The sequence below is a fragment of the Lygodium microphyllum genome, chromosome 7 (genome assembly GCF_053477565.2).
Source record: "Lygodium microphyllum isolate KBCC chromosome 7, Lygodium_microphyllum_v1.1.10, whole genome shotgun sequence".
Lineage (NCBI taxonomy): Eukaryota > Viridiplantae > Streptophyta > Polypodiopsida > Schizaeales > Lygodiaceae > Lygodium > Lygodium microphyllum.
In genome coordinates this window covers 52,212,055-52,236,758 of record NC_141141.1, presented here as the reverse complement: position 1 = coordinate 52,236,758, position 24,704 = coordinate 52,212,055, and the positions used below count along the sequence as shown (strand labels likewise).

General features: G+C 44.7%; 1 protein-coding gene across 2 annotated transcripts in view; it reads left to right on the top strand.

The window, feature by feature from the left end:
* The first annotated feature begins 5,348 nt into the window (after window positions 1-5,348).
* LOC148033440 (uncharacterized) overlaps window positions 5,349-24,704 on the top strand; it is an 85,494-nt gene continuing 66,138 nt past the window's right edge. For both annotated transcript variants that reach the window (XR_015691311.1, XM_087681366.1), the window contains exon 1: window positions 5,349-6,038. Coding sequence is in view for 1 of the 2 variants with exons in the window: in XM_087681366.1 (XP_087537492.1) it covers window positions 5,642-6,038 (397 nt within the window). In the remaining variant the exon portion in view is untranslated. The remainder of the gene's footprint in view (window positions 6,039-24,704) is intronic.

Here is a 24,704-nt window from a genome sequence, read left to right as displayed (position 1 = left end):
GGTATTCTATTTTTAGGCAAAAGATTGTATATCCCCAACAATGTGGAATTAAAGAAACTCATCCTACATGAGATACATGACGGCAAGATTGGAGGCCACAAAGGGCAAAGCAAAACCTTGGAGGCCCTTAGGAAGCAATTCTTTTGGCTGAACATGAAGGAAGAAGTAATAGACTACATCAAAACTTGCCCCACTTGCCAAATGGTCAAAGCACCCAGATCAAGACCAGCCGGACTACTACAACCATTACCAGTACCCAACCGCCCATGGGATGTCATCAGCATGGACTTCATTGTGGAACTACCGGAGTCCCATGGGTACACAATCATCTTTGTAGTGGTGGACTATTTTTCCAAACAGGCCCACTTCATCCCGGCCAAGCCACCACTGAATGCCAAGGAGGTAGCACGCCTCTTCTTCACACATGTATTCAAATTGCAGGGCTTACCACTAGCCATTGTATCAGATAGAGATGGAAGATTCATGAGTGACATGTGGAAGGAACTCTTCAAGACTCTGGAAACCCAACTGAGATTCTCATCATCCTTCCACCCGGAGACAGATGGACAGACAGAACGAGTCAACCAAGGCATCGAAGATTACCTCCGCAGCTATGCTAGAGTGGATCAGAAAGATTGGGCCTTGTACCTTGATGTCTTGGAATTTCACTATAACAGCTCCATCCACTCGGCTACAGGGTACACTCCCTTTGAGTTAGCTACAGGAAAAGAAGTCATCACACCACTGGCCTTAGCATCCAGAGCGGCCAAAGCGGAGGATCAAGATGTAGAAGAATTCTTGAAGAAATGGAGAGATCGCAATGCAGCAGCTAAGCAAAGTCTCGAGCGGAGCAAGATAACACTGACAGAGCAAGCAAACAAGAAAAGAAAGGCTGTACTATTCACCAAAGGAGACATGGTCCTAGTGAGCTCTAAGAATATGTCACTTCCCAAAAACATGACCCCAAAGTTCAATCACCGCTACTATGGACCCTACCGAATCACTCAAGTGCTGAACGAAGTCACTTACAAGCTGGACTTGCCAGACAGTGTTTGTGTTCATAATGCATTTCATGCTCGTCTTCTGCGCAGGTTCTATCCCGACAACCAATGGGGACGGCGCGTACCAATGCTCCATTCCAACGGTCCCTTCGAAGTAGAAGAATTCCTCCGACACCGGGAACAAAGAGGCTTCCCCGAATACCTCACCAAGTGGCGCGGGCGTCCACTCAAGGAGGCCACTTGGATCTCAGAAGCGGAGGCCCGTGAACGCGGAAAGGATGCCTTCGCCCTTTGGCTCGAGGAGAACCCCCTGCTCCTTCTACCGACCCTTGAGCCGACTCAACACTCCAACAAATAATGCGGCTCTCAATCATAGACCTCGAATGTGCCTCCACTCCTCAAATGTAATCGAGTCGAGGGTGGACTCACATGGTAGCAATCATCACAAATAACTCCATCAAAAAAGGAAAAAGCCCCAATGTCTTAGTGTGGCAGACACTGGCCAGTCTGATAGTATAGACTGTGTTAAGACCCCGTGGTCCCTTTAGACCGGCAGACACTGACCAGCTTGCTAGGAAAAGCTGCGTTAAGACCCCGGATGAGTCAAATAACAAACGCTACCCTTAGATTGCTGAGGTCAGCAATCCAGTAAGCGGGGCTGAGTGTAAGGGCTTTGTAGCTATACCATGCCGTTGCTACCGATTGCACCTATATAGGGAGTAGTAGTGACTCAAAGCCCTGCCTTGTTTCCACTCTACATGTGATTCCCTATACCCAGTGGTGAACCCTCTCATGTGCGGCGTCACGAGGGTGTAGTCCTGGGATGTGTCTATGTTGTCCCGCTTTTGGATTGAATAATACAAGAGTATACCTTGAGCTCATATCGTGTTACCTTTCTGTGCCATGTTGAGTGCGTAATGAGTGCAGGTTTATCACCGGGGGGGGAGGAGGAAGGATGCCACATCACAATGCCTCACAAAAACAAAGAAAAATGAAGGCAGGTGCCATGTATCAATCACTTGCCTCCCCCATCAAATTTGATGGTTGACCTCCCCCCCTCTCTCAGTCAAAAATATTGATATAATATACATTATATTATATAAAATATATTAATTTACATTATGATATTAATAATATGAACATAATACATTTTCTCATATGAATTGTATTACCATATATCAATATATATTAATACAATATATATTATTATATTAATTATAGCTGATAATATATTACCACACATTAATGTATATTAATATATGTTATTATAATTAATGTACATTAATAATATGTTATTTTACATGCACGCATGCACACACTCACATGTTAATAACATATGTATTATCCTTATAAGTAATATATGTTATTATAAATACTATTTACAATTAATTTATATACACATCAATAATTATATACTATCCATATAATTATATATTAATTATTAGCATATATTGTATATATATGGATTGTTATGTGAGATAATATATAAAAGATTAAGCTAATGTAATGTTAAATATTATGTATAACTAACGTATTATAATACACCACACACGCACACACACACATACACACATAAAATATGTATTATTATTATTAGTAATATATTATAAATATATATTCACCACCTAAGGGTCACCACTTAAGGAAGATTCACCTGGATTGCGAGAGAAGTTATATAAGTAGCACAAAGGTTTCTCAATTTGGCGTTGAGAGAACATCGGCGTGAAACATCCTGAGAACATTGGCATGAAGGACGAGGAGAATCTAGGCGCTCCTATTAGGCATTTTCAAAGCATTATGTATCTAATATATATTTGCATATATGTCCATTACTTGCATTTGAATAATACTTACCTTTAGAAAATAAGTATATACATTGTAAATGCTATACAAACAAATGGTTTTCATATGTACTTTTATGTGGACTTGTGATTCTACTTTATCATAATTAACATTATGAAAAGATCAAGGCAAGGATTCTAATTTAGTTCGTCCAAAATTCTGAGATAGTATTATAGCAAGTACAATAAGTATGATTAGTGGAATAGAATGTTCAAGCATGGAAAGGCCGTTGTCATGTTTAATTATGAATTCTTTGAGATTATCACACCAATTTTTGGGTTATGTAAGTTGTTAATTTGGAAGTTGATTATGACAGTGTGCTTTTACTAGGCACATTCATGCATCTCTCATTATGAGTTGGAAGTTTTAATTGCCCTTTTTCTTATGTGAAAGTACACAGTACAATGCCATGCATATAAGCTTTAGAATTGACTTTGCTCTATGATAACTATTTATTCTTTCTACTTACATTTTGTATGGGAAACAAAAAGTGGTTAAGTCTACCTAAATTTAAGAAGGATTGATACATTTCATCTTATCACCGCAAAAACACTTTCCTTAGAAACGACTCTACAACTCCACTGTATTAGTCCTAATGACAACTTTAAGAAAAAGAAGGTAAAACAATAATCTAAAATAACAAATGATAACTATAGCTCCAAAAGGATTATTACTTTTGCATTAGAAAAGAAGGTAAAACAAAATGCAAGTACATTATACTTGCGATAAGATGTCCATTTCCACAAAATATAAGATGCAATGTGGAGCATAACTATAAAACACCTCTTGTTGTACATGCCTTTCTAATCATAATATAATGTCATCACAAGTATAATGTACTTGATTTGGATTTGATCTATTGTTACAAAAGCGCAAATCTTTAGCTAGTCTTTCATTGGTCTGTTATGGTAGATGTTTTTCAAATTACCATGTGGTAAGGCATTTGAACACAATACCTAGGCATACAAGCACACACAACTTGAACGGTGGTTGCTCTACATGTTGATGTGGTTAAGGATTTGTGGGATATGGGCCTTAAGAATTGAAAACCTTGACTATGAAATCTTAAGGCATCTAGATTGTTCCTAGCATGCCGAACTCTCTTTGCTCTTTTAAATTTCCAAAGTCAACAAGCATACTACATATTATTTTGGAATCAAGAGCTAGCTTCGAAAACGCGTGCAACAACCCCCCTTCAATTGAGTTCATGCTCATTAACAAAACTCTCTTGTTGTTGTTGTTCTTCTCTCTCTTCAGAAATGTCTTGAAGTAGAATCCCTCTCTCTCTCTCTCTCTCTCTCTCTCTCTCCAATCGGAAAGGTTGCATACCAATCCTTTAAAGGAGGCTTTTACTAGAGTAGTCTTAAGGTATGGCCTTCCATCACTCTCTATCTCTCATATATGATTAGTTTACGTCAGAACATGCATATGCAAACAACAAGATCTTTCTTTTGTAATGCATGCTTGTATTAATATTAATAAGGAATATCTACAACACCTTGAAGGTGTATTTTAGGGGCTTAAACCTACCATCTCTAGCTTCAAGTAAACCATGTAAAAGGTTTTTAAAGGTAGCTCTAGACCCCTCCAAAATTAAGCACTCCTTGACTCTCAAGAACAAGATCTTACATAGGGGTATATGACACACTTATTATTTTTAAAAAATGTAAAAGTAAACAACAAGTATTGCGTAGTCCTCCATATATTGCAAGCATTCAATTTGATCAACCATGTGATGGTTCCCTTTTTGATGAAGAATGTGAGCGGTCCCTCCTCTCCAAGGTGATAGGTGGTAAAGCTCTCCTCCTCCTCCTCCTCCTCCTTTTCCAATGAGAACTCTTCTTTGGCTTTTAAAAGTTGTAAGCACTCCTTGACTCTCAAGCAAGAAGATTTTATATAGGGGTGTATTCCACCTTATTTTTTTCCTTAGATTTATAGTCAAAATGAACATCGAGTAGTCGTTTGTGTACCACAAGCCTATGAGTTGATTAAGAAGGTGATTGTCCCATTTTTGATGAAGGATGTGAGTGGTCTGTCCCTTCCAAGCTGCTATGTGGTGAAACTCTCTTCTTCTTCTTATGGCGTCCTTGCTGATGTCAACAGTTCTATTTTCATTGAAGCATATTATCTGATAGTTAAGATAGCCAAAAAAGATGTAACCTTCAAGTCAACTGGTCTCTTTAAATCGCTTGTTTAATAGCTATGTCGTGCTCTGACATGATGAAGTGATGTGTGGTGCATTACAAGACTCTCTTCAAAGGTACTCACTGTGCCGGTGAAAATATGAAAAAATGAAGCCCATGTGTTTAGGATCCTAAGGGAAAAGAAAAGAAAGGACCCAAAGTAATAATAAAATGACTAGTCACCGTGAAACTATAGTTCTTCTTCTTCTCTTCTTCGCCCTTTTGCTTCCTTACAATTCCAAGAAAGCCTTTAAGGTGAGAAGAGGACGGTCCATTTAACGATGAAGAATCTGAGTGGTCCCTCGGTAAGGTGGTGAGACTTTCTTCGGTTTCTCCTCGTGTGCTTCTCCTTTCCTTTTCCTTCCTTACAATTCCAAAGGACTGCTAGGAACTTGGAAGCTCTATACAAGGTATCGCCCCTCCCTCCCCCTCTCTCTCTCCCACTCTCAGCCTCGAGTATCACCCCTCTCTCGCTTTGTCTTCTGTCTCTGTCTGTCTCTCTGCGCGTCTCCCCTCTTCCTTTCAATTCAGGCTGTACAGCTAAAAAGGTCTTGCGGTAGGATTTCTCTCTCCATCCGTCCCTCCGTCTGCGCCGAAGCCATTAGAACTCCCCCGATGCGAGCTCTTTTCCGCTGCTTCTTAGCACCTCCCCCGCCCCTCGTCCACAGCATCTCCTCCTCCTCCGTCTGGTCGCGTGCTGCGGCCGCTCCCCTGCCCCGTTATCGTCATTATTGTCATCATCCTTCATTGTCCAGGCTCAGCAGCAGGCTTGCAGCGCGCAGCCATCGTATTGTAACGGCCAGGAGAATGAGCAAGTTCCGCTCCCGCGATCTCCTCGACCGCTCATCCCTCGACACCTGCAACTATGGCGATGCCTCCTACTGGGACAAGAGATACTCCAGGGACCCCTCCCCTTTCGACTGGTACCAGACCTACAGCACCCTCGCCCCCATGATACGCAATTATGTGCCTACCAGCGGCCGAGTGCTCATTGTTGGCTGTGGAAATGCGTGTATGTACACCTGATATCCTCTGTTCATATTATCCCAGTTTCCTGAAAAATACTTAGATGCCATTTCATTTTCAAGGTTGAAATTCAGGTAGTTTAGCTGTATATCCCAGCAAGTAGGATGGAATTATCAAATAAGTTCACAGATTACCTTTAAAAGATAGGGACGAGAACTGGGTTTTTGCTTTTGAGTTGTGAATTATCTGCCCTTTGTGTCGCATCAATTCCAGGTTCTTCACTTGGTAGAGCATGGACTTTACTTTGTTCCTTCAAGAAATGATACAGATCCACATATTGTTCAGAAGGATTTCTGCCTGATACCTAAGTTTGCTCGTTTTCAATAGGCCAATAGGAAACAGTAACGCTATGATGATCTGTTGTGTATGCAAATTGTTAATGTATATTGGCTGACCGGTGCCCTCTCCATAGGTACTCCTCCCTTCTGTTAACTCTTCTCCAAGCCATGCCTTGCCCTTCATTAGTAGTGGCGCATTATGAATACAACAGTCTGCAATAATGAGCTAAGGCAATGGCACAATATTCACAAAGTTAAATTTGTAGACTCTTAGCATTTTAAAGCCAATGACTTTAATGTGAATTTAGCAAGCCGAGCTTGGTAAGTATCATTGATAAGTTATATGGCATCCTAATTTCGAGTTGGTCTAAGGGCTGCTAGTGGGATTAGCAATGTGCCTATGAGGTGGGGTTCCTTGTTGGCTTTGGTTGAATGCACATTAGTTTATCCAGACCAAACTAAAATAGGACATAGTGGCTTTCTAATGGTTCTTGAGATTGTCTGTCATGCAGCGGTACATAAGCTATACGTGGTTACTTTGGGGTATTTTAGTGAGAATGTTTCACGGTCGGACAAGTATGCCATGACACCTTGGATCAAATGTTCTAATGTAGGATTAAGGGCACTTTTTGAAACAAAGCAATGACAAATGATTTATGTGATGCCTATGAAGACTATGAGCCTTACGGTTCTTCTTCGAGAGTTAGGTGGATATAGCACAACTCAAAACAACTACTATATTAGTGGGGGGAAGGGGGGGGGGGTGCTAGTGTAGCATACTCGAATGTATGGTGATTGGATACAACAAATATATGTAAAGAAGCATGTGGATGTACTATAGCAATGAAGCACTAGATAGACAGGGGCCAAAAACTAGGCAATTAGCTGGTGAGTAGCTGCCATGGTGCATGATGTGTAGCTACTAGAAAGGGGGAATGAGGAGCGGTGAATGGGAATGTCAAAAAAGTGTGGAGCAATGGAAGCCAAGAGACACTGTTGATAGATTTGCGGTAAACACAAAGAAGACAAAAGAATAGCAAGACCACCATGAACTTAGAGAGAATAGACTCAAGGAATGGAATCCTTATACCAAAGCTCAAGATTGTGTACAATGGCACGGGCTTTGGGCAACCAATAGAATGTTGCAACCTCCCTTTCCCCAGTAGGAAGTAGTGTGTGCTCATATGATGTATCGATCAATAGTGGCTAATAAATGGAATGTGAATATACAATAGCATGAGTATGTCGGGCCACATTAAATGCGGCTAGAAATGCAATTGGACAGCATTAAATGCACTTGACTCCAAACAGAAATGCCGTTTGTCTATAATAGAGATAGCCACTTTGGATGAACAGCCCAACACCGAGAGTTCAATAGTTCAAGCAACGTAAAGATGGTTCAAATAGAGAGATAAACATATGTGAAGAGAGTGTAGGGACAGAAGCACAACAATTGATATGTGTGATCCTTTCCTTGAGTGTGTGCACATCAGGCTGAAAGCGCAAGCTGGTTGAAAACGCAGGTTGAAAATGTTGAAGCTTGTGAGAAAAAAAAGGAAATTGGTTGCGCAAATAGTAAGATGTCAATAGTTGAGCTAAAAATGGTAGCTGATAAGTAAAAGTGCAGGTTGAAACTGTGAAACACGTAGGTATAGCATGAAAACATTAACTTTTGGAGTAGTCTATGTGTGATTAACCTGAAAGCAGCAGGCAAACACAATAGCCAACACCAAAACCAAAAGGCTTGGGATTTGATACCATGTTAGAAAAGTGTGGAGCAACAGAAGCAAAGAGATAGTGCTGATAGATTTGTTGTAACCATGAAAACACAAAAAGACCAACAAGACCACAATGAGCTCATAGAGAATAGACTCGAATGGAGGGCATATACCAAGGCTTAAGTGTGTATTTCGGAACCGGCCTTTAGAAGCCTAAAGGGCAGTAGATCACATTTAGCAAACACTTAAATTTAGCTTAATAGTAAATTCAGCAAGAAAAATCCATACACAATTGGAGCTAGAGTGCTCGTACACTAGACATGACACCTATTGCCCCCAAACCTTGGTGTTCCTTTCAGTTTTTCTTTAGATTGCTGACGTATGCCTGAAATTGATTAAATAGCTGTATTTTAGTGATTTCTTGTGATACAACTGATCCACGGGTGCACAATGACCTTGTCACCTTCAATGTTGGCCTCCAACCAACTATAAAGTGTTAAAAAATGTGAATGAATAATTCAGCCTGCCAAACCCTAAGAATTATAGCTAGCATTTGAACCCAATTTTGTAGAGCATTTGCCTAGACAACTATCTTGCATAGAGTGGCTTGTTTGGAGTATATTACTAGGCATTAGGTCGATAGAATGATCTTCTAGTCTTTCAAGTTGTAAGTTTCCAAGCAAGGAGTCAGAAAAACAATCTTGGAATTCGTTTAAGAATTCTGTCTGCTCATTATTTAGCATTGAAACATTAGATTTAGCATAGTACGTAGAAAGATGATTTTTCATTACTGAAGAAATTGCTGAAGGAGACATTAGAGGAATTGGCTCCCCCTTTAACTTTACATCGAGAACATGTTGCCTTCCTTTGTAAGTGAGCGATTTTCTTGTTATATACATCAATCATAGCATGTACTTTGTATGATACCATGGAATACCCAAAAGTACATTGCAACCCTCCAATGGTGTAATGTGAAGATCCTCATTGTCCATATATGATTGTAAATGAATACTGAGTTGTTCAATAATAGGGTAAGTGGCTATCCATGTCTAGGACTAGCCAAACTAGTCTCACCCATGGGATCGATCTCATAATCTCTAATGCCCAACTTGGCTACCAATTCTAGAGAAAGGAAGTTGGCATGTGCACTTGCATCAAAGAAAACTATAGTATGCTGGTCCCTCACTTCGCCCCATATACGATATAGTTCTGAACCATCTATGCTTGGTTACTCACCAACAAGATCAAACACCAATCTAGTTGAAATTTTATGCTTCTTGTTTTTCTAATCCTTATTGTCATCTACATGGTTTTTAGGCTTACGTTTTGGGCATTCATGTGCTATATATCCCTTTTGTTTACAAACATAGCATTTCTTTGTATCATACAATGTCTTCTTTTCAATAGATTTCTTAGTACTAGCAAATGACCTTTTGCCTTGTCTAACTCGTGAAAGAATGACTTAAATTGATTTTTAGCTTGTCAATGCTTCTTTGAGGATTTAAACTTGCCTCCCCAAAAGTTAGCCTTTTTGCCCTTATTTTGAGCATTGTCCTTTGAAGCATCTTTGCTGTCCCTAAAACTTGTGATATGGCCTTTCATCAATATATAAGCTGTATTTGCATTTCAGTCAATTGTGCCATGTTGTTGACTTTTGTCTTAGTGCAATGGTTGCAGATTTTGCAAATTTCTTCGGGTAAACTGAAACCAGCCTTCCTTCTCGAAGAGGATGGTGAAACTTGATTAAGCACTTAATTACAGCAATTAACAAATTCACAAAAATGGAATGTACACTTTACCATACAATCTTGGACATTAGACAACTTGTTGGCCCCAAAACCGGTGCCCCTTTTAGTATTTCTATAACTTATATTTCAATTGGATGGAGTACAACTGAGATTCTTTAATCTCCTCTACTAATCCAAATGCCCCTTTTTGATCAACAAGCCTTTAAACCCAATTTGCCCCTTGGTTTGCGTAGGGATTGGCCTTCACCATGCTCCTTAAAGACAAATTCAGCTTCAAATCTGATATTGGCTGAGTGGCCTCTTGAATCTCCTTGAAATTTCTCAATTTTAGTTGTTGAAATTCAAGTCCTAGGCCCTTAAAATCTCAGCACACATCCTGAGGCGGCTATCAAAACCCTAATTTCTGTTGTAAATTAGGGTTTACAGCAGAGATTGATTGAAATCTTTTCCTTTGATGGCTCAAATTGCTAAAAAATGCTGAGATAACTTAAGAGATGGTTGGGTGATGAGAGAGAATGCTGCAGAGAGAGAAATTTCAGAGTTTCATCGCGAGAAACATTGAAAAGCTACTATTGCTCTACTCAAACAACCATGGAAGCTGTGACCTATAGCTTAGGACCACTAGAAAGACTGTTGCCTCCTCCTTTATGCTGTCATCTGCACGAGAAGGACCTTGGACTACTGTCACTTGCTCTTGGAGGGGCCCAAATTGCTGTCACATGCTCTTGGAGGGGCTCAAATTGTTGCCACATGTTGTAGGGTTGATCCTTGGTGGTTGCAAATCACATGAGTAGTCTCACCTTGCTCTCTAACAATCTCCTTTTCTCTGAGAATGGTGGAATAGACTTCCACCAGCCCCTAAACATGTTTTTACTACTTGCATGGGCAAGTTTTGCCAAGTGGTAGCCTTCTAATCTCATTTTCTAGCATTATCTACCTTATCAAATTAATTTTTAGAATTTTAATTTTAAAAATTAATTTAATAATTATTCTAGTGCTTAGAAATTAATTCCACTAGCCAATGATTAAATTGGCTAGGCCAAATTGTCTTCCACATATCCATGAGCTGTTATTAGCCCTTAGACTAGCATTAATTAATTAATTAATGCCTAGTCTTTAATGTCACCATTGAAATTAGTGGCCAATACATTGGTCTATGCCAAACTTTGACATCGGGTATCACCTAGTACCTATTAGGCATAACTTATTACAACTTTTGCCTTTGGCACCAATTTGTTAGAAGTGATGCAGCAATGGAAGCATAAACAACATACTGAAATAAACTGCTAAAACACAAGACAAGAGAAAGAATGAATAAGCGAACACAAATACAGATGAGAACTTAGATGTATGCTTGGGAAATGGAATCCATATCGAACACGAGATAGCAGCATACAACAGTGAATCATTGGTTTGTGTTTTGGAAGTTTTTGAAACATTATTTTTAAGTGTTGTTTATGCTCTTTTTAACTTTTGAATAAACTTAAATATCATCAAAGAAAGTACATCTAAACTTTGTTGAGAAACCGCATCATTCCATGCAATTTTCCTTATTCATTTTCATTTTTGGTTTTAGTTTTCAGTCCCCCCAAAGACTTTCTAGGGTCTTCCAAGAGTGTTGGAGTGCCGTTTGAGAGACTTCAATGGGCGAGATTCGAGACTGTTTGTGCCTATGTATACGATATCTCCCATTCATTCTTCACTCGTACTCAACATACTCTCTCACTTCTGAGACTTTCGTCTCTCCTCTCTCCTTCCATCATCTTCTTGAAGCGTCTTGTCACCTTCAGCATTAGGTTTGTGTTTGGAGCCCATCCTGTTGGCGTCAACTTCTCCACCTTAGCGACAACTCATCTCAGCTTGGTATCAGCGTCCCCAGCTTGGTGATAGCTTCTTGCTCTTGGGTGTCAGTCTCCATTCACATGGTGTTATCTACGCGGTCCCTTGATTTGTGTTTGTAGCCTGTGGACAGTCCTGATCATTAGGCGTCACATCCTCTGTTGATCTCATCACCTCTAGAGGTTGGTGGACCTTGCGTTTGCCAGTTTTTGCCCCTTCCTTCATTCGTGGACAGAATATCAGCCCCTGCACTTGTGTTTGGCAATCATGAGGATTCACCCATTTGCGTTTGCTGCATCTGGGATCTCCTTTACTGTTGGTGACCTCCTCCTCCACCCTTTGATGGTAGTCTCGTTGCTCCAGGCATCACCAGTCATCATCCCTGCGGTGCAGATTTAGAGGCTGCTCTTTGATGGCAATCTCACTGCTCCAGGCGATACCTCATCACCCCCTTCATTTGTAGACTTAGAGGTTTCTTTGGTAGCCTCCGTGCTCCAGGACATCTTTAGTGCTATGACACCCTTGTATTAGATTCGCCTCATTTATTTAGTTCTTCATCATCTTATTCATTTGGGTTTCTCTTCTCTTTTTAGTGTTTGCCGTGCACACTCTGTGTTTTTCCTTATAAACCCTACTGTCTCTTTGGTTGCTTAGTCATTCGATGTCATGTGTTAGGTCAACGTGAGTAGACATGTGACGACCAGTAGATAATTCTTTATTTTTGGTTGTGAAGTGGCTTATTTTAAGCCTTGGTTTGCGTGTGCAAGCACGGCCTTCAGACCAGTGCATCCTTATACCTGGAAATTTGGGGGTTTTCCCAAATCTGATGCTGGTAATATATAACAAGACAATCTGATCAGAAATTTGCAGAAATTGCACACATTGGTTCCAAATTTTTTTCGGGCTTTTCTCATATCAATGAAATTTTGCTTATTAGCAGAGTCAAATTTGTTGACATTGGTGCACAATTGACCTGAGAAATTTTGGGGCTTTTGCAAGATTTGGGAAACTTTGCCACTTTTGCCTGTTTTATGGACTTGGGTTTATGTATTGATGCAATCGGTGCAGATTTGTCAGTAAAATTTTGGGGCTTTTGCTGAAATTTGAGAATTTTGGCAAAAATGATGTCTGAAATGTACATTGGAAACATTGCTGATGCAATCTTGGTGCTGTAAGCAGTGAGATTCATCTCCCACTTGTGAAATATTGAAGATATTGCAGAGAATATTGGTTTCTTCTATGTATCAGAAGTACTTGGTCACATATGTGTGCAATACATATCTCGGACAGCTCCCATTGAGTTGATGTATTGCTGAACAATAATTTTGCAATAGACTTAGTGATCATTTGCAGATCTGGGATTATTTCAGATGTACTTTTGGTGATACTACTAAAGTGGGAGTCACCTGGTAGTGATGTATGCTTTGAGTATATGCTGAAATTTCAGTTATACTGCTGAACGTCATCAGTTCTACTGCTGTACATGTACTTGGACTAAACCTTGCTCTCATTGACTGAAAATTTGGGTTGATATTAACTGAATAATCAGATCATTGTTTGCTGTTATAAATTGTAGTATTGTTTTTTGGGTACATTTGCTGAAAAATGGCTGCAAATGCTTCAAGCAGCAGTGACATTAAATCCCTTCTTGAAATCAAGAGATTGATGGCACTGGTTTCGACTTATGGAAGGACAGGATGCAAGACATTTTATTTCTCAAGGATTGTGATGATGCTCTTTTGGAAGTCCAGCCTGCAGCTATGATAGACGAGGATTGGGCTAGACTCAACAAGAAGGCCATTGCATACATTAAAATGGATGTATGTGATGATGTACTTATGGACATCAAGCGTCTTGATACATCTTATGCCATATGGAAAAAGTTGATGGACACTTACGAAAATACAACTCCAGTAAATCAAGTGCATCTCATGCACAAGCTTGTAAACATGGAGTTGGATGAGTCTAAGCCAACATCAAAGCATTTGAGTGCTTTTATAGGGATTTTGAGCCAGTTGCAGGACTCTGGTTTGTAGCCCTTCAATGATAAATTGAAGGCCATTTTCTTGTTGATGACTTTGCATGATAGCTGGGAGTTTTTGGTTGTCTCATTAAGCAACAATCCTACTTTAATTTTCGATGGTGTTAGGGGCTCTATTCTCAATGAGGAGATTAGAAGAAAGTCTAGTGGAGAAAGCAGTGGTTCAGCTTATCATCTTAGAGGGAGGTAAGAAAAGAGGAGTAATGTAAGAAATAAAGGCAAAAGTAGGAGTAAAAGCAAGGGCAAACAATAGGATGTCACCTGCTATCAATGTGGACGTAAAGGGCATAAAAAGCCTAATTGTCGCTACTACAAGAGAAAGAGCAAGAAAGAAAGAAACAACAAGGAAAGAAACAGAAGGATGACAAGAAAGATAATGACAACTCTCCCTCAAAAGAAGTTGCAAAGGCAAATGTGTCAGAGTGCAGCGGTGCAGAAGCGTAGGACTGAGAGAGAGAGAACGCAGAGAGAGAAGGGAGAGAAAGAGACAGTGGATGATGAAGATCTGCTGTATAAAGAATGCTGAATACAAAGATATACACGGGCGCAGTGTGCTGGACTGCGTGTCTCCACCTCAACGATGCAACCTGCTGTCCACCTCGAAGTTTGCTGCAGTCTGGACTGTCTGCTATCTGAAATCAGTGAACAGAGACAGAATCTGCGCGTCACCGGTCTGTAATCTGCGTGAGAGAAGTGTGTAAGATTGCTGGGAACATTGGGTATAAATAGCCGATATCTGCTAGAAAATAGGGCGCCAGAAATACCCTGTCGGCTGCATTAAATGCAGCCGACTGACTGTATAGTTTGGACTGCCACGTGGCAGTCTGACTGTGCAGTCCGACTGCACACCTGTCCGACTGCACTCTGCCTCCTGCCTGGCTGCCCCCTGCCTGGCTGTGATCTCTAACACCCCCTCTCAGAGCCGAGGCAGGGCAGAAGCCTGAGGGATCTGGAATGTCTCCGAAGTAGAGCCTGAGGAAGCGCCTTCGTAAACAAATCCGCAAGATTGTCCTTTGTCTTGCAATACTCCACAGTGATGGTCTCATCCAGAAGCTTTTCTCGGATGAAGTGGTACTGGATCTCAATGTGCTTCGTCCGGGCATGAAAAACAGGGTTCCTTGCCAAGGCAATGCAACTCTCATTGTCTCATCGCAGCAATGTAGGACGAGTCTGGGGGCACCCAAGCTCCTCCAATAATCTCCGAAACCACACAACCTCGCATGTGGTGGAAGACGCGGTCCGATACTTCGCCTCAGTAGACGAAAGGGCTACCGTGGGCTGCTTTTTGCTACTCCATGAAATAACACCTGCACCCAAAGTAAAACAGTAACCTGTAGTAGACCACCTGTGGTCCATGTCACCGGCCCAATCCGAGTCGCTCCAACCTGCAAGTACAAGATCTGACCCATCTGTCCCTGCGGGGTAATGAATCCCCAAATCAGACGTCCCCCTCAGATACTGAAGTATCCTCTGAGCAGCCTGCCAATTCGTCGTCTTAGGTTCACTCATGAACCCTGCCAAGAGCCCAACAGCAAAACATAGATCAACCCTCGTGTTGAGAAGCCAAATCAAGGACCCAATCAACTGTCGATAGCGGGACGTATTCGCCAAAGGAGAAGCTGAATGGGAAGTGGCCTTCCAGTTCGGATCCATAGGAGTCGAGAGGGCCCGACAATCCTCCATCTCAAAAGACACCAAAAGCTCCTGTACATATCTCTGTTGAGAGATAAAGATTCCCCTCTGAGACTGATAAATCTCATGGCCCAAAAAGAAATGGAGTAGACTCAAATCCGTCATCTCGAACGTCCGATGTAAAGCTGACTTCGTCTCCTGGACCTGCTGTGCATCATCACCTGTGACAACCAAATCATCAACATATAATACAAACAGCACACAACCATCCTCGGAAGTGTGAACATACAGCTGCGGATCGGCCTTGGACCGCCGATATCCCAACTGAGACTGGAGGAACGAATCAATCTTCTCGTTCCATGCACACGGAGCCTGCTTGAGGCCATACAAGGCCTTCTTCAACCTGTAGACTTTCCCATCTGAAGAACCAAAGCCACGAGGCTGCTCAACATAGATCTCCTCCTTCAAATCACCATTCAGGAAGGCCGACTTCACATCCAACTGATAAACAGGCCATCTCCTATGGCCAGCCAAAGCAAGAACAGCTCTAATGGTCGCCATACGAGCTGTGGGGGCAAAAGTGTCATGATAGTCAATACCTGGGCGCTGTGCAAAACCTTTAGCAACAAGGCGAGCCTTGTGCTTATCCAAAGTACCATCATTGAGATATTTGGTCTTGAAGACCGACTTGACTCCAATCACCTTCTTTTTCGGGGGGCGGGGCATGAGTGACCAAGTGCCATTCCTCTCAATAGCCTCCAACTCGGCTTCCATAGCTTTCTTCCATGGGGCGGACTGTAAAGCCTCCTTCACGGAGGTGGGCTCTCGATCCTGCATAACATGGGTCATCAAACAATAGTTGGAGCAAACTAGCTCCGTAGAATGTGCCTGGTGCCTCCGTGACCGCCACACCATCTTGCGGTCCCCACTCCTCAGGAACCCCCTTGATCCCTGAATCACGGAGTGTGTCACGGGCCCAGCGAGGAGGAGGCCGAACCTCCCCTCGGCGTTCTCCATCAGTAGAAGACTCTGGAATATCCACCGGTGGTAACTCCTCAGAGGTGTCCGGTGGAACTGTAGACTCTGTGTCAGAAACAGAATCATAATCAAAAGGCACGGGCTCCAATGGAACTGTAGAAGGAGCCCAACTCTCCCTTGGATCTCCAAGAACGGGATGCTCCTCACCCGTTAAAGTAGCCGGAACCTCCACAAACCGCACATCACTGCTAGTGTACACATCCCGCTTGACGGGATCATACAGTCGGTAGCCTTGGGACTGGGAGTGTAGCCAACAAATACCTGTTTTCGGGAAGCCGCTTCAAATTTATCACGGTGAGCCTTGGGAATGTGAACATAGGCATCACACCCAAAGACCCGAAAGTAAGAAACATTTGGCTTCGTCCCAAAATAAGCCTCAAATGGGGTCATCCCTTCCACGGCCGAAGTAGGGGATCGATTGAGGATGTGGACTGCAGTAGCCACAGCCTCGGCCCACAGAACCTGAGGGGTCTGTCGGTGCTCCATCATGGTGCGCGCCATCTCGATCACACTGCGGTTCTTCTGTTCAAGAATACCATTTTCTTGAGGAGTATTAGTATTGGCAAACTCCTAGTGAATTTCTCTATCTGCACAAAACCGAGCAAACTCATTAGACACAAATTCACCTCCCTTGTCGGATCGCAAGGTCTTCAACTTCCGGCCTGATCGGTTCTCCTCAAAGAGAAGCCAATCCTTGAAGTGCGAGAAAGCTTCTGACTTTAATGCCAAAAAGTAGGCCCATGTCATCCTGCTATAGTCATCCACGATCAGCATGAAGTACGAGCTCCCACGCAGGGACTCATTCCTCATAGGGCCACATAGATCCGTAGATACTAGCTCCATCGGGGAAGTAGACCGCCGCGAAGCTGTGTGGGGAATGGCATCCCTATGCTGCTTCCCCCGAATGCAGGAGACACATGGCTGCTGGCTCACCACTATATCCGGCAACCCTCGAACAAGCTGTCCACGTGACGCCCTCTGTGTTAGAGAGGATCACAGCCAGGTAGGTACAGCCAGGCAGGTGCAGTCCAGTCGGACTGCTGCAGTCGGACTGCCACGTGGCAGTCCGACTGCCTGCAGCCATTTTATTCCAGGCTGCGCCCTATTTTGGCGCCCCGTTCTAGGTGATTTTTCGCCTATTTATTGCTGACGTTTTCAGCAGTCTGTCCATTATTCTCTGTCGCAGATTACAGACCGGTGCCGTGCAGATTTCTGTCTCTGTTCACAGATTTCAGACAGCAGACAGTGCAGACTGCAGCAGACTTCGAGGTGGACAGCAGGTCGCATCGTCGAGGTGGAGACACGCAGTCCAGCGCACTGCGCCCGTGTATATCTTTGTATTCAGCATTCTTTATACAGCAGATCTTCATTGTACACTGTCTCTCTCTCCCTTTTCTCTCTGCGTTCTCTCTCTCTCAGTCCTACGCTTCCGCACCGCTGCACTCTGACATGGTATCAGAGCAGTGTTTGAGGGCTGACTGAGCGCAGAATCAACCTGAAGAGGAGTTTCCATCGCGACACAAATTTGCGTTTTTTGCGTTTAAGGGCAGACAGGACGGCTGCGCCTTGGAACAAGGCTGAAACGAGTGTGGGCTGGAGTTCCAGGCGATTATGGACCGGAAGGTGCCTGTCCTATCGGCTCTTCCTACAGATCAGAAGCTCGACGGCGACAACTACCGCATTTGGCGCGTTATGATGTTGGCCATTCTGGAGTCCTATGATTTGGCGGAGTTGGTACAGGAAGATATTGACCGACCTTCGGTAAGAGATGAGTCCAAACTCTCTTCCGATGCTCGTGCGGAGTTGGCCAGGGCCCAGTCTCATTGGGACAAACTGAATGCCAGGATTCGATCCTTTCTCTTTCTATCATGCACTACAGCCGTGATCGCTCACATCGAGCACTTGACTGTGGCTCGTGAGATATGGCTGGAGCTTGATCAAATGTACAATCGGATGACCCTGATGAAGAGGGTTTCTTTGGAGGTACAGATGCGGACCTTGTTCGTCAATAAGTCTTCTTCGCTAAGGGAACACATTAACAAGCTAAGGCAGCTACAGATGCAGGTTCAGAATGCGGGGAAGCCGATCTCCTCCGAAGACATGGCGATCACACTATTGTCCCAGTTGCCGCCACGATTCGGTACATTTTACTCTGCCCTTATTGCTTCGGGGCGAGAGTCTACTCTTCGGTGGGAGGAGTTGGTTCCTATGGTCTTGGACCAAGAGGAACAGTTAAAGGGACAGAATGCTTCCAAGACGGAGGCGTTGACAGGTCAAGCCTCTCAGAAGAAGGGGAAGGACCAAAAGAAGAAGAAGGGGGATAACAAGTCCAAGAAGGACAAGGAGAAGGACAAGGACAAAGACTCCACATGCCATATTTGTGGAAAGACTGGCCATTGGAAGAAGGATTGCCCTGACAAAGACTCGAAGGACACCAAGAAGAAGGAAACCAAGGATTCTGGAGCGGTGGCTGCACCCTCATCAGCTGCATTTCTACATTTAGTTGTCATTGAGGACGCTTCACCGAATGCTTCTGATGCTGCGATGGCGGCTCCCCAATCTCGAGAGTGGATTATTGATAGTGGTGCCTCACGGCACATGACTCCTTCATCAGATGGTGTTGCCCAGCTGCGACCTTCGCGTGGGCAGGTTCTCATTGGAGACAGCTCTTCAGTTTCTATTGCAGGTCGGGGTAAGATGCAGCTTATTCCGGATGGACAAGGTGGCACCCATACCTCAGAGGTTTTGCATGTACCAGGATTGGGGTACCATCTCCTTTCAGTCCATAAGATTTGCTCCCTTGGTCTTCTGGTGGAGTTTGACAGTTCTACAGTGCGAGTCCTTGATCGTGAATCGAGGAAGGTTCTATCATCTGGATATGAGGAGAACGGCATTTACAAACTGAAGTCTTCCACTGCCCTCTCCACTCTTCTTCTTACCTCACAGTCACAGTCTGAATTATGGCATGCTAGGTTTGGTCACCTGAACTATGACTATCTTCGGAAGGCGTCACGGGGACAGCTTGTTCGAGGGTTGCCGGATATAGTGGTGAGCCAGCAACCATGTGTCTCCTGCATAAGGGGGAAGCAGCATAGGGATGCCATTCCCCACACCGCTTCGCGGCGGTCTACTTCACCGATGGAGTTAGTATCTATGGATCTATGTGGCCCTATGAGGAATGAGTCCCTGCGTGGGAGCTCGAACTTCATGCTGATCGTGGATGACTATAGCAGGATGACATGGGCCTACTTTTTGGCACTAAAGTCAGAAGCTTTCTCGCACTTCAAGGATTGGCTTCTCTTTGAGGAGAACCGATCAGGCCGGAAGTTGAAGACCTTGCGATCCGACAAGGGAGGTGAATTTGTGTCTAATGAATTTGCTCGGTTTTGTGCAGATAGAGGAATTCACCAGGAGTTTGCCAATACCAATACTCCTCAAGAAAATGGTATTCTAGAACGGAAGAACCGCAGTGTGATCGAGATGGCGCGCACCATGATGGAGCACCGACAGACCCCTCAGGTTCTGTGGGCCGAGGCTGTGGCTACTGCAGTCCACATCCTTAATCGATCCCCTACTTCGGCCGTGGAAGGGATGACTCCATTTGAGGCTTATTTTGGGACGAAGCCAGATGTTTCTTACTTTCGGGTCTTTGGGTGTGATGCCTATGTTCACATTCCCAAGGCTCACCGTGACAAATTTGAAGCGGCTTCCCGAAAACAGGTATTTGTTGGCTACAGCTCCCAGTCCCAAGGCTACCGACTGTATGATCCCGTCAAGCGGGATGTATATACTAGCCGTGATGTGCGGTTTGTGGAGGTTCCGGCTTCTTCAACGGGTGAGGAGCATCCCGTTCTTGGAGATCCAGGGGAGAGTTTGGCTCCTTCTACAGTTCCACTGGAGCCTGTGCCGTTTGATTATGATTCTGTTTCTGACACAGAGTCTACTGTTCCACCGGATCCTTCTGAGGAGTTACCACCGGTGGACATTCCAGAGTCTTCTACTGATGGAGAACGACGAGGGGAGGTTCGGCCTCCTCCTCGCTGGGCCCGTGACACTCTCCGTGATTCAGGGATCGAGGGGGTTCCTGAGGAGTGGGGACCGCAGGATGGTCTGCGGCGGTCACGGAGGCACCAGGCGTATTCTTCGGAGCTTGTGTGCTCCAATTATTGTTTGATGTCCCGAGTTATGCAGGATCGAGAGCCCACCTCCGTGAAGGAGGCTTTACAGTCCGCCCCATGGAAGAAAGCTATGGAAGCTGAGTTGGAGGCTATTGAGAGGAATGGCACTTGGTCACTTGTGCCACGCCCCCCGAAGAAGAAGGTGATTGGAGTCAAGTGGGTCTTTAAGACCAAATATCTCAGTGATGGTACTTTGGATAAGCACAAGGCCCGCCTTGTTGCTAAGGGTTTTGCCCAGCGCCCAGGGATTGACTGCCATGACACCTTTGCCCCTACAGCTCGTATGGCAACCATTAGAGCTGTTCTTGCTTTGGCTGGCCATAGGAGATGGCCTGTTTATCAGCTGGATGTGAAGGCGGCCTTCCTGAATGGTGATTTGAAGGAGGAGATCTACGTTGAGCAGCCTCCTGGCTTTGGTTCTTCAGATGGGAAAGTCTACAGGTTGAAGAAGGCCCTGTATGGTCTCAAGCAGGCCCCGCGAGCTTGGAACGAGAAGATTGATTCGTTCCTCCAGACTCAGTTGGGATATCGGCGGTCCAAGGCCAATCCGCAGCTGTATGTTCACACTTCCGGGGAAGGTTGTGTGCTGTTTGTATTATATGTTGATGATTTGATTGTCACAGGTGATGATGCACAGCAGGTCCAGGAGACAAAGTCAGCTTTACATCGGACGTTCGAGATGACGGATTTGGGGCTACTCCATTTCTTTTTAGGCCATGAGATTTATCAGTCTCAGAGGGGGATCTTTCTCTCCCAACAGAGATATGTTGAGGAGCTCTTGGTGACTTTTGAGATGGAAGATTGTCGGGCCCTCTCTACTCCTATGGATCGGAACTGGAAGGCCACTTCCCACTCAGCTTCTCCTTTGGCGGATGCTTCCCGCTATCGACAGTTGATAGGGTCTTTGATTTGGCTTCTCAACACCAGGGTTGATCTATGTTTTGCTGTTGGGCTCTTGGCAGGGTTCATGAGTGAACCTAAGACGGTGCATTGGCAGGCTGCTCAGAGGATACTTCGGTATCTGAGGGGGACGTCTGATTTGGGGATTCATTACCCCGCAGGGACAGATGGGTCAGATTTTGTACTTGCAGGTTGGAGCGACTCGGATTGGGCCGGTGACGTGGACCACAGGCGGTCTACAACAGGTTACTGCTTTACTTTGGGTGCAGGTGTTATTTCATGGAGTAGCAAGAAGCAGCCCACGGTAGCCCTTTCGTCTACTGAGGCGGAGTATCGGGCCGCATCTTCCACCACATGCGAGGTTGTGTGGCTTCGGAGATTGTTGGAGGAGCTTGGGTGCCCCCAGACTCGTCCTACATTGCTGCGATGTGACATTGAGAGTTGCATTGCCTTGGCAAGGAACCCTGTTTTTCATGCCCGGACGAAGCACATTGAGATCCAGTACCATTTCATCCGAGAAAAGCTTCTGGATGAGACCATCACTGTGGAGTATTGCAAGACGGAGGACAATCTTGCGGATTTGTTTACGAAGGCGCTTCCTCAGGCTCTACTTCGGCAACATTCCAGATCCCTCAGGCTTCTGCCCTGCCTAGGCTCTGAGAGGGTGTGTTAGAGAGGATCACAGCCAGGCAGGTACAGCCAGGCAGGTGCAGTCCAGTCGGACTGCTGCAGTCGGACCTGCAGCAGTCGGACTGCCATGTGGCAGTCCGACTGCCTGCAGCCATTTTATTCCAGGCTGCGCCCTATTTTGGCGCCCCGTTCTAGGTGATTTTTCGCCTATTTATTGCTGACGTTTTCAGCAGTCTGGCCATTATTCTCTGTCGCAGATTACAGACCGGTGCCGTGCAGATTTCTGTCTCTGTTCACAGATTTCAGACAGCAGACAGTGCAGACTGCAGCAGACTTCGAGGTGGACAGCAGGTCGCATCGTCGAGGTGGAGACACGCAGTCCAGCGCACTGCGCCCGTGTATATCTTTGTATTCAGCATTCTTTATACAGCAGATCTTCATTGTACACTGTCTCTTTCTCTCCCTTTTCTCTCTGCGTTCTCTCTCTCTCAGTCCTACGCTTCCGCACCGCTGCACTCTGACACTCTGAAGATAGTCATAGTTCAGGTGACCAAACCGAGCATGCCATAATTCTGACTGTGACTGTGAGGTAAGAAGAAGAGTAGAGAGGGCAGTGGAAGACTTCAGTTTATAAATGCCGTTCTCCTCATATCCGGATGAGAGAACCTTCCTCTATCCACGATCAAGGACTCGCACCGTAGAACTGTCAAACTCCACCAAAAGACCAAGGGAGCAAATCTTATGAACTGAAAGGAGATGGTACCCTAATCCTGGTACATGCAAAACCTCTGAGGTATGGGTACCACCTCGTCCATCCGGAATAAGCTGCATCTTACCCCGACCTACAATAGAAACTGAAGAGCTGTCTCCAATGAGAATCTGCCCACGCGAGGGTCATAGCTGGGCAACACCATCTGATGAAGGAGTCATGTGCCGTGAGGCACCACTATCTACAATCCACTCTCGAGTCTGGGGAGCCATTATCGCAGCATCAGAAGCATTCGGTGAAGCGTCCTCAATGACAGCTAGATGAAGAAATGCAGCTGATGAGGGTGCAGCCACCGCTCCAGAATCCTTGGTGTCCTTCTTCTTAGTGTCCTTCGTGTCTTTGTCAGGGCAATCCTTCTTCCAATGGCCAGTCTTTCCACAAATATGGCATGTGGAGTCTTTGTCCTTGTCCTTCTTGGACTTGTTATCCCCCTTCTTCTTCTTTTGGTCCTTCCCCTTCTTTTGAGAGGCTTGACCTGTCAGCGCCTCTGACTTGGAAGCATTCTGTCCCTTTAACTGTTCCTCTTGGTCCAAGACCATAGGAACCAACTCTTCCCACCAAAGAGTAGACTCTCGCCCCGAAGCAATAAGGGCAGAGTAAAATGTACCGAATCGTGGCGGCAACTGGGACGATAGTGTGATCGCCATGTCTTCGGAGGAAATCGGCTTCTCCGCATTCTGAACCTGCATCTGTAGCTGTCTTAGCTTGTTAATGTGTTCCCGTAGCGAAGAAGACTTATTGACGGACAAGGTCCGCATCTGTACCTCCAAAGAAACCCTCTTCATTAGGGTCATCCGATTGTACATCTGATCAAGCTCCAGCCATATCTCTCGAGCCACCGTCAAGTGCTCGATGTGAGCGATCACGGCTGTAGTGCATGATAGAAAGAGAAAGGATCTAATCCTGGCATTCAGTTTGTCCCAATGAGACTGGGCCTTGGCCAACTCCGCACGAGCATCGGAAGAGAGTTTGGACTCATCTCTTACCGAGGGCCGGTCAATCTTCTCCTGTACCAACTCCGCCAAATCATAGGACTCAAGGATGGCCAACATCGTGACGTGCCAAATGTGATAGTTGTCACCGTCGAGCTTCTGATCTGTAGGAAGAGCCGGTAAGACAGGTCCATAATCGCCTGGAACTCCAAGTGCATCTCTGTAGACATCTTCACCTGCAATGCCTTCACAAACGCAAAAGCAGCCCCCTCTGACTACGAAAACTCAGCCTGCTAAGGCTCTTCTGCGTCCTGAAGCTTCTTCACCTCCGGAGGCGATGAAAAAGCAAAACCTGCACTTGTAGGCTGAAAACTCAAACTTCCTCCGCGTCAAACAGCAGTAAACAGTAGCAAATCCACCACCTGTACTCCTTTCCTGTACGCCCACACTCGTTTCAGCCTTGTTCCAAGGCGCAGCCCTCCTGTTTGCCCTTAAACGCAAAAAATGCAAATTTGTGTCGCGATGGAAACTCCTCTTCAGGTTGATTCTACGCTCAGTCAGCCCTTAAAAACTGCTCTGATACCATGTCAGAGTGTAGCGGTGCGGAAGCGTAGGACTGAGGGAGAGAGAGAACGCGGAGAGAGAAGGGAGAGAAAGAGACAGTGGATGATGAAGATCTGCTGTATAAAGAATGCTGAATACAAAGATATACACAGGCGCAGTGCGTTGGACTGCGTGTCTCCACCTCGACGATGGAACCTGCTGTCCACCTCGAAGTCTGCTGCAGTCTGCACTGTCTGCTGTCTGAAATCTGTGAACAGAGACAGAATCTGCGCGTCACCGGTCTGTAATCTGCGTCAGAGAAGTGTGTAAGACTGCTGGGAACGTCGGGTATAAATAGCCGATATCTGCTAGAAAATAGGGCACCATAAATACCCTGTCGGCTTCA